Source organism: Cephus cinctus, unplaced genomic scaffold, assembly GCF_000341935.2.
Source record: "Cephus cinctus unplaced genomic scaffold, Ccin1 Ccin1_scaffold0997, whole genome shotgun sequence".
In the NCBI taxonomy this organism is placed as follows: domain Eukaryota; kingdom Metazoa; phylum Arthropoda; class Insecta; order Hymenoptera; family Cephidae; genus Cephus; species Cephus cinctus.
In genome coordinates, this window is record NW_014333542.1 from 159,451 (window position 1) to 169,827 (window position 10,377).

At 42.9% G+C, this 10,377-nt stretch overlaps 1 protein-coding gene and 1 long non-coding RNA gene across 9 annotated transcripts in view; one reads left to right on the forward strand and one right to left on the reverse strand.

The window, feature by feature from the left end:
- The window catches only part of LOC107271545 (TNF receptor-associated factor 4), a 16,751-nt gene extending 6,763 nt beyond the window's left edge, over nt 1–9,988 (reverse strand). The window contains exon 1 of one of the 2 annotated variants that reach the window (XM_015747687.2): nt 9,837–9,988. Coding sequence is in view for 1 of the 2 variants with exons in the window: in XM_015747685.2 (XP_015603171.1) it covers nt 4,344–4,517 (174 nt within the window). In the remaining variant the exon portion in view is untranslated. Of the gene's footprint in view, nt 1–4,343; nt 4,784–9,836 lie in introns of those variants that run through there. The other variant, XM_015747685.2, reaches the window with a different exon arrangement.
- Nucleotides 4,929–9,960, forward strand: LOC107271552. Of its 7 annotated transcripts, none has more exons than XR_003060941.1 (10): nt 4,929–5,214; nt 5,324–5,772; nt 5,915–6,156; nt 6,257–6,430; nt 6,501–6,836; nt 6,909–7,390; nt 7,474–8,015; nt 8,084–8,226; nt 8,322–9,516; nt 9,853–9,960. It is a non-coding gene; the product is annotated as an uncharacterized LOC107271552 (long non-coding RNA). The 7 variants fall into 7 exon arrangements; XR_003060944.1 differs by having other exon boundaries at nt 6,501–6,633; nt 6,697–6,836; nt 6,909–8,015; XR_003060942.1 differs by having other exon boundaries at nt 4,929–5,242; nt 6,909–8,015.
- Nucleotides 9,989–10,377: the final 389 nt, after the last annotated feature.

Sequence of the window (10,377 nt, forward strand, 5' to 3'; positions counted from 1 at the left end):
CCCCCCAACGCCACGGAGCGTGCGCTTTTAAATTAACACACGGTAATTACCGCGCCGAGTAACTCTCCGTATTTATCTCGCATTCCTGAGCGAGGGGTCAAGAAATGACTACAACGGTCATATACGCATAGCTTTAATAAGAGCTGTCTATATACAAGCACCCGCGCCCAGTCTTCTTGGGTAAACGGTCACTACCGGCCGAACGTTCCGCAAATAGATGAATCCTGGCGGGTTCCCCTGGTGGTCGACCGGCTGAAATTCCAGGCAGGGTCGACCGACCGTTTTCCAGAAGGCTGCCTGAGGTAACAGGGCCTCGGTGCACCAAGCATAATCGAGCGTACAGTACCGGTACGGTCTAGCCATCCACATTAATCTACCGGCTATATCCACGTATCACATGCACACAGTCAAGAAGGAAACCGTCAACGTACGTCATAGCGAGTAAGATCATTGGAGGTTTTCAAAATAACTAAAATCACATGACATGACTAATTCCAATTTGCAGTTTCCACGGCTGAATAATTGAGTCAAGTCTCCGTACACAAGGACTCCGACAGACCAGGGCCGTGCGAGTATACAAAAACTACAAGAGAAATTCTCAGTTGTACCCAACGTGCCAAGCAAATGATCGATGAAAACCGGAAGTGTAGGAAAAACGCAGCTTTGGAAGGTTTTAAAAATTATTTCAAGGCTCCCTATACCAGCCCGTGATGATGCGTAAACTTTATCGCAACGTTAAGCATAGAGCGTTGAGATGTGAGGAGAGCCAAGAGATTGCTCGGAAGCAGCCGAGGCCATCTGTTTCGCTTGGTTCCCACGCTTCCGCCGTTGCCTTAGCCTGCCTTGCCCTGCCCTGCCATGCAGAGACTCGTCCAGGAGTCTCGCTCGCTAACCAACACACCTCCGCTCGTGGTCTCGACCCGACAATGTATAGAAGTTTCTACGTACGAACGTGTCTCTCTCCGGCGTCCACCTATCCGGTACAGCAATGCGTGCATACGTGTATAAGAACGCTACATTATACCGTATTGTAGCGTGCACTGTACATTACACGCTCCCTGTTCAACTGCATCCAAACAGACTGAACTCTCTTCTCGGCAAGAGCCAGACGCATTGTCACCGTTCGCAGCTTGGCGCTTGAGAACTCCGGGATTTAGACGCGAATTACTTTGCGCTTAAGTTTTACCGGCTTCTTTTTCTTCCCCTCTCCTTTACGAGGTCGCAATGCAAATGCATTGTTCACGGTTAATGCAACTTCACATACGGGCTACCTGCATACGCGTAACGGTGTATGTAAAACCGTGCACAGTGAAATTTGCTGAAATTTCATTAGCTGCATGCTCTTTGCCCAGAATCACTGGATCGGACTAGGCTTTGGTATTAAGCACGGTTTTCACGTAATACAAGAGGAAGATACCGCGTGGACGTTGCTTTGTGTTACGGACAGTAACGCGTAATCGGGAGAAGATTTATCGGCAAAAGGAGGAACCGTGTTGCCAGGAGTCCCACTCGTGGGGTTCTTCAGGTTCGTGACTAATTTACAGGGTGCGTGTCTCTGTCACGGGCCCCCCATAATTTAACTCTTCATATACGTATATACCAGACACCCTCTTGTTCTCCCAGCATACGTGCACGTGCCATGTGCCGCCATTATTGTCACTGTCCTGAAGTGTATTTACACGAAGGAGTTTCAAGGGTACCGAATGCAGGGTACGTTAAGGACGTCAGGCGTACTCTGCCGATGTTACGGTGGTGAACACTGTTTCTCCTTGCACCCTGCGGTATCAATAACCATGGGACTTGTTACGGTGGGGTCCATATTTTTGAGGGCTGTAATTTCATAGAAGGATAAACACGGCCGACCGCAACCCCGCCTTTCCCCCGTGGCAACGTACGATGTTGATATTTGCTCGAAACGTTCACACGGGTACTTGGTGATCCCTGCGAGCTACGTGCCGCAAAGGGGATGACTTATCTCCATAGAGAGTTATCGGAAAGGGTTATACGACTGTTCAAAGTATAGAAATAGAAATGGTCTCCTTATACGTTGAGTGATTCAGGCTTCAAAGTACATAAAATCAAAAGACTGATAGGTGCATTTAGATTATCGAAATGGTATAGGAATGCTTAATAAAAATAACTAGACAAATCGTGTGGCGTATAATAACGAACCGAAGCGACTGTATACGAAATCATTATGGACCTTTAATAGAACGGAATTCCTCCGCGCCCAATAATCGTTCAATCAGTCATCAAGGCAATGAGAATGTAATGCTACAAAAGTATTCACATCCGGTGGAGAATCTCGTTCTTAGAGATTGCGTAAGGTCACCATGAAACGGATGAGCGAGTGAGAGAGAGAGAGATAGAGACTAATAGGAGAAAAAAAGAAGTAAAGAAAATTAAGGAAGTCTGTTCGTCACTGTGTTCTTAGGATAAAAAGAAAAAGTAAACGCGATAAATCGCGGCTTCCGATTCACATGTAGCGACAACCATGTAACCTTGTTCCCTTTTTTTTCAATATGATACAGTAAGATGCTCGGAGAGAATTCCGAAACATCTGGAAGCCCGGATCTCGGCTTCTCACGGTTTTCGGGCGGGGTGAGAAAATTTCTAAACTTTTTCTTTCATCCCTCATTCGGTACAGAAACGGTAATTGGATAAGGTCCCTTAAACCGGATCTTAACAATTTCGATTATTGGCTCTACCAATTTCCTTGTTAATCAAGAAGATTTCCATGAAAATAAATGACGCTGGTACGGAACGTTTCCGTTAAATAATCTTACATATTCAGATAGGACACGTAACATTAATGCGCGTGGGTCACGAATGCTCGAACAAGTAATTAAGAATTACCATTGAACTTTGTAACGGTGCAACTGGCATATTTATGAATGCACGCGCGATTAAAAGGGCCGATTAAGATTTCCTCTCAATTGCTCCTGGCGACATAACAATATATATACTTGGTACAATGTCGATTAACGGAAACGTTTCCTTATTACCGATTCGAGAGGGGTTTTAATTCGTCGAACAAAGCGCCATTGCTCGACCAAGCAAACAACACGGGAACAATAACGAGCAAAGGAACAATAAGTCGCTGGAGAAGGATATTCCTGTGAGGTTATTCAATGAAAATTAAACAGCAGACCTATCCTAGCAACGCTGAAGACATACTATACCACAAGGGGTTTAAACGGACCGCATTAGGTACTGGAAACCAAAATCCTTTAAAGTCCCTAACCTGAAACTTCAAACCCCAACAGAGCATCCGTTTTCGAACAGACTGCAAACGACGCGTGGCAGCTGCTCTTCTGTATAAGAAATGATGAATGTCATCCAGAGCAGGTAGAATGAGAGAAAAAAGGGTTCACCCTACAATAATTTAACCGAGAAAAGCGAAGATAAAATAAATTTTACCCCCGACGTATAAGATCTTGATTTTTGAGTAATGTTCCTGGCACTTGGGAGACTCTGTGTATTCTTCGTGATTCATACAACTATAATGTAGGGTAATAAATACCAAGAGATGACGATGCGCGTTAGAGGCATCAGCATTTACGTATTTAAATAAACTTTATTTCGTATTCTTACCATTCTTTTCCTAGGACAATTTCGAAGATATATTACATAATGACATTTCATTTTTATATATGTATATGTTTCTTCATGGCAATTATTATGTCCGCGCATTTCCATTGGGTTCTACGGCTCGTTACTGCGTTAACGGCACCGCGACCATCAACGCAGTCGCTGCTCGATTATTTCATTGGAGAACGCATGAAAGTCACGGTGCGTTGCTCTTTATGTATAATATGTACATATTGGGAAAAGCAAGTGTTCACGAACATTTCGTAATGGTAACGGATACCTGAGTACGTTCGATACGGCTGAACTTCTGTTAAGAGTCGGCTACGAAAAACCCCAGTCATCCTTAACGAGGCTAGATACTATATATGTATAACAGCGACAGAAATATACACCTATAGCGGGTACGTCGGCACCGGTGTAGCTTTGTTTACAACCCACACTCAAAATGGAACCACTACTTTTATCATGCTGAGAGATTACAGCTTTCCTCGAAAATCATGCATCGACGATGATTATCGAGGGACGAGTACACAACGATTTAAAAGGGTTTCAAATTCAAGGAAAATAAATAAAAATTTACAAGATAGATAAGCAGACTGTATTCGGCCGCTATTGGAAATTTCGTAACAGACTACAGTATTCAGGATAGTTTCAACAACACAGCCCTCTAAGTAATCTCATTCTACGTTCAAGATAGAAACAAGTAAAATATACTAAACATAATAAGATGTTATTCCGGTCCAAGCTCTCACCTCGTCAGTGATAATCGGTGCTTTGTCCATGTTATCATTAATAGGACTTGGTGGCGACGTAGGACTCGCACTAGGACTCACGTTGAAGCTCTTACTCTCCTTGGCCGGTCTCTGAGGCGAGACCCTAGCCGGAAAACTAAGGGTCTTCGTCCACTGCGAAAGGCCGCGCACCATCTTCGCGAATTTACGTAGGGAAACGTAAAAGGGAAGAAGAAGTTCACTGCTGTCGCGAAGCTATTCCTCGTTTCACACTTGTTCGCACGCGAGAGAAATACAACACGGCCAGGATGGGAGGTTCAGCGAACCGGACCGGACCGATGTAGGTAAAAACGTTGCGCGACCACTCGCCCGTTCAGGGAGACGCGTGTATCCGGTGTAACACGCCGATCGATCGCGATCAACACGAATGACGTACCACACGCTAAGAGGTTCGTTGACAGACTGAGTAAGAGTGCAAACTGTAGTCCCTGCGCAGTGAACAACTGCGCGAGTCAAGCTCGGCGTGCTGTGATTGGTTGAACAGCTACGTGATGGGGGGAAGCTTTGAGCTTGGATGAACGGCTCATATAGAAATAGTAGGGGTAGAGCACGCGTCTCTGTTGGTCTCTGCTCATACAACATGGTTAAGAGGAGACTTCGTATGTCCTCTTGTTATATACATATATGCTGAGAAAGAGCATGAAAGAAAGGAGAAGCAAAGGAAGGTACATATGCACGGTACGAGAGAGCGAAGGAACAAGACTATCGGCAATGTGGCACATGCCGAGGCACACGCGATCCTTCAGGCCATACCAACAGTTGAGATTTACATGGCAGAGATCTAGAAGTATCAAGGGAACATCCATCCTGGAATATTATCCTGGACTTTTTGGTATTTCCTGTGCTAGATACGAATCTGTGTACTGTTTGTCTAATGAATGTTCACACGTAGATACTGCATGATTGAAATATTCTAATTGTTGGTGATTTAAACGGAACAGGATATATGGCATCAAGGACGCATTAGAAAATCATTTTACTGTCTTGCGGATTGCTGTAACAGGTCGTGAAATACTAGAGCGGCACAAGACAAGCCCGTAAAGTAATTCTTATAGATAAGAAATCTCCGTATACACGTATTCGTAAGAGCGCCTGCGTGGACAACTCTGGCTAATAGGGAAAAAATGTCAGGCTCAGGCCTATGTCGAAGTATGCTTCGCACATTCAGTTGCATATGGATAGGATCTAGCCAGCTGCGGCCTTCTCCGACCTTCTCCCCACTATTCTGAACAACAGGCCGAGCACTCTGGTCGGCAACTTTAGATATGACAACCGGTAACGCCACTCTGAGTGCCTGTACCTTCGTTCCAGTTCGAAAGGATCCGCTGTCATTTTCCAAAATTCTAGAAACAAAGACTATTGTCTTAATACATGCGGTTTTCTGAATGAGGTAATAAAGCTACCAACCAAACGTCCTGGAAAGAAAGCGAGTTTGTATGGTAGAGACAAAGCAGATAATAATTGATAGTCCCAATATATTATCGAGTGAGGGTAGAAATGAAACTCAAATATTTTACTAGTTTAATTTACAGGAGTTCACTAATGTTTGTCATGGCGCAGAGTTGAAACATGGAGCAACATTCCTAAATGCATGGTGCATAATTGGGGCATAACATTTATTTTTATACCAAGGACATGACGAGATTTTATACAAGTGGTATCACTGATTCCCAATTTCTTATGTATATTCAAATACATATATGCATATACAGCTAGTAGGTACCTGTACTGACGCTCCTTCACGGCGGAATGTTTTCTACGCGAATGTAAAAGTGTAAGCACGCGGATTCGCAAGACGCCACTCTTCTCGTGATTTATTGCCATCTTATATTTTTTTTTTATTTCTTCATCAACTTTATTTTCCCTTTTATCAGGCCCGGCTTGATTCGAGGTACCGCAAATGGCTAAGTTAATGCGCAGCAGCAGGAACACTGTAAGTTGATTCGCACAATTCTCATCTTGAATTGTAAATCAATTGCTCAAAGAATCCCCAGCTTAATCACTATGCTGATCAAGCGAGGATCATTGCAGTATCATAAATACAACACGTGAGTACAATCAGTATACATTTCTTGGGAAGCTAAATATAAATTATAACATATTTACTTGACCTACTAGACTCTCAAGAGATCATTCATCTATTGCTTAGAAAATCGCAGATCAATTTCAGACCCAGAGGCCTAGAATTTGATGACCTCGTTTGATCACGTCTTCTTACCCGATACCAAATTGCTTCTTTTCTGCGATGCGGGTAAAAAGAAGGCGAAAAATATGGCAGTGAATGAACAGAGAGGACCATATAAAATTGTTTCAGGAAGATTTCTTCTACTTTGATTGCAATATGTGAAGTCGTGGAGATATCCAGTGCTACGTATAAGTAAAAAGCAGATACTTCTAGGTTCTAATATAACTGATATATCTTTGGACTCCTAAAGAAGAAGTCGAACGCAGATGGTTGGTAACGCGTTACTTTTAGTGGCGTACATATGCATGCGGCTACAGTACACGTGGATTTTTACTTGGTAGAGCCAGATGGACGCAAAATGCTGACTGGATACTGTTGGAAGCTAACAAAGAAAGATTTTTGGACCAGCCCCGATGCCGTGCACCTGGAAAGATGGGAGGGACCCAAAATTCTGAGGATATAGGAGCGACGAAACACCGAGAAATAATATTGGGAACGTTGCAGCTGTCACGGCAGCTGCAGCCCTCTCAGTCCCTCAGAATCTGACCAGCAGTTTTCATTTTTTTTTTATCATCATCAGGGTATCTTCTAACACCCACTAGCAAGCAAGTATATCTCATACCTAACTAGTCACGTACCACACAAATTATAAACTAAGATAAATTCAAATCGTTACAGTTATAAACATTTATTTCGAAAATGTCTCACTGCCTTAACAGTCATTCCTCATTATGAGTTTACTTAGGCTATTTCAGAACATGGTCAAAGTCCGTTTCAACAATTCTTGACCAAAAGGACTTTGAAAGCATGAAAATAAGAGAAAGTTAGCAAGTATTCTATCTAGATAAGTATTTATATCCACATAAACCAAAGTGACTAGCTGCTGGTTCTTTATTCCCATTTCAGGTCGACCAACACATCCCCAAAGTATCAGCAACCCTTAAAGGAAGGAATGTAGGTAGTATACTGTATGTATGACGATCAGCTGCCCCTCATGGGTAAAACTAAACTTCCTGTGCCACGCGCACATCTGCTCGCTCTATACCCTGCACGATGGACGCTATTCGTTCCACGTTCTATGCACGAGCACGGACCATCGACACTTTTAATTAAGCCGGACCACTCAGCCCACATTTCGTTTACCAAACGGAAGTACTTACTCATTCCTAGAAAACATTATGTCTGTCTACTCTATGGGCACTGTATTCTCTAGGTACACATTGTAGGACACGCTTAATTCCCCTGCTCTACGCCCTGACAACACTTGGAACGAATAATCCTTAGAAAACTCTATCCTCCATGAGTTTCACTTATATTTCCCATGAAAATGTGAACGTCCTGGGCTACCCTAGAATACACCAGGAAGAAGAGACTGCCAGCGAGTGTCTTCTACGTGAGACTGAAAACGTGCAGGAACCTACTACGTTCAGTAGTACATAGATGTATAGGTATGTATAGCGAGTATAGTATGCAAGTTGAGTAACCGACCGTAGTGATACGTTTTGCATTACTATAGCTGTAGAGGAAGGTCCGTATCGCAAAACAGCCAAGTGAAAGGATCTCCAGGAGTTCATCTTGCGTCTACAATCTCTCAGCGCACGAGGACTCCGTGCACTCGGATACGTTAAATTCCTCACCTGCATTCGGAGTTTTCGCGAGGTTAAGTAATATTTTTCTATCGGATAAATATACCATAAGTGAGCTTCGGAGAAAATCATGAAAACCAATGAGAACGGCCATAATTTTATTGACAGAGCTCGCTGGTGAAATGCAAAACGGAGGATTCTCTTTGCATCATTCGCAACGTCCCGCAATAAATTCATAACAGTAATTCGCAACGCATAACCGGAGAGCACGACAGAAGAGGAAAGAAGAACATCTATTTGTTCCACTGCATAAGAAATTGCAATGAAAAATAAAGTCAGGGCAGCTGACACAAGAGGACGTTTCGGTTAGAAGTCAATATTCAACTTGCTCCTGGACTCTTTCGTCATGCTATTTCAAACCGTACAGTTGTACACGATAAACAGAGGAGTACAATGTATAATATAGGTATACAGTATATGGATACCATTGAATTTGATGAGGAATACCGATGACATACGTATGTGCACCAATACGCTGATTTCGCAATAAGAAGCACTTATGTATACCAGGGTAACTAGGTATTCCAAAGTGCTGCAGCTGTCACGGCAGCTGCGTTCGCCAAGCACGCTTCCTTCGCTCGTCGATCGTTCTCGACAATCATTTTATTCACCACGCGTTACCACACGCTACCAGAACTTGACAGCTCCATCGCTTCACGAGGATGAAGCGACACATCGTGACAGAGAAAGTATTCAATGAAAAACATTGCATAAGATTACCAACTGTGCAGAACTGTATGAATTCAGTATTATCATTGTTACCTTATGATTCTGCATGTGAAATCGTAGCGAGTATTACCTTTAGATGGATGAAGTTATAAGAGCGGGGATGATAACCGGTAACGATAAGAATTTTAATTTACTTCTGATATCAGATGGCGAGTCGTAAACTCGATTTTTCCATGTTTGTAACCTTGGCTTGAGATATTATTATAATTAAACTTAATAGCGATACTTTCTCACGCTTATCTCATCTGGCAATTTTTGTTCTACGGACACGTTTAGTAACAATTTTTCATTGGGTCTCTGGCACTTCAGATTATTACTTTTCTTAAGTTAGTAGCGCAGTTGGTATCCTTGCTTGTAGATTTAACGTAACGCGAGTTTAAATTTAATTTCGTCGTTCCGTGAGGATTCATGTATAATGCAGAGCTAATAATGTATTTTAATATTCAACAGTTGCGATAAAGGGGAATTAAAGGAATTCAAATCAAGAGGTTCTCATAAGAATCGAACCATATACGCACCAGTTGTATTCGATACGCTGAGAAGGAGAGGAAATCACAAGAGAAACAAGTACACGGTATAATATGAATCACCGGTAATTTCCTTGCCACGAGCCATTGTAAAGATTTGTGAGAATCCAATGCAATGTTAAACCCCAAGAAATTATTCAAGGTCATGGTCTATTTAACCCTTAAAATCCCACGATTCTCAATGGACAATCCTTTCGACAAGGTACACTATAATTCATTCGTTTCATACCCATTAAACCAACTCTACAGGACCTATACAAGATACACGTGTGGTATCAATGAAACATGGATTAAGCCAAAATGATTATAAACAGTAAAAGCCAAAGCCATACGTAGCAGTATTAAAAACAAATTAGGATATACTCACGTTTCTTCAATTCCAGATATCATCCTAAGTCTTCGAGCTGTATCCATAGGCTGGCACTAGCAGTATAGCAGCTTAGCAGAAAATCGAGTGTAAAATCGGCGTGTAACTCGTTCAAGTAGTAAAAGGGAGTAAATGACAGCACCACCCGAAGGCACTGTGAGACCGAGTGTGACTAGCAAGGAAGGCAACTTGGCAGCGATGCAGAGTAGCGTAGAGGATGGTAGTCGGTATAAAACAGTGGAAACTGCACTAGGGAATACATGGCGAGCCCAGGGTACGCGTACTTAGATAGTTATAAAGGCAAGTGGCGGCGGTGGCGGACAGGTGAACGTGGCGGAACACAGGAAGTGCTGTAGACGGAGAGAACTAACTATATGTATAAGAGCGTGTGAGAATGAGGGAGTGAAAGAGAGAGAGAGAGAGAGAGAGAGAGAGGAGAGTGAGTGAGTGAGTGGGAAAGAGAGAGAGAGAGAGAGAGTGTGTGTGTAAAATATACCAGCATACTTGAGAAGGAAAAGGAGAGTGAGTGAGTGAGTGGGAA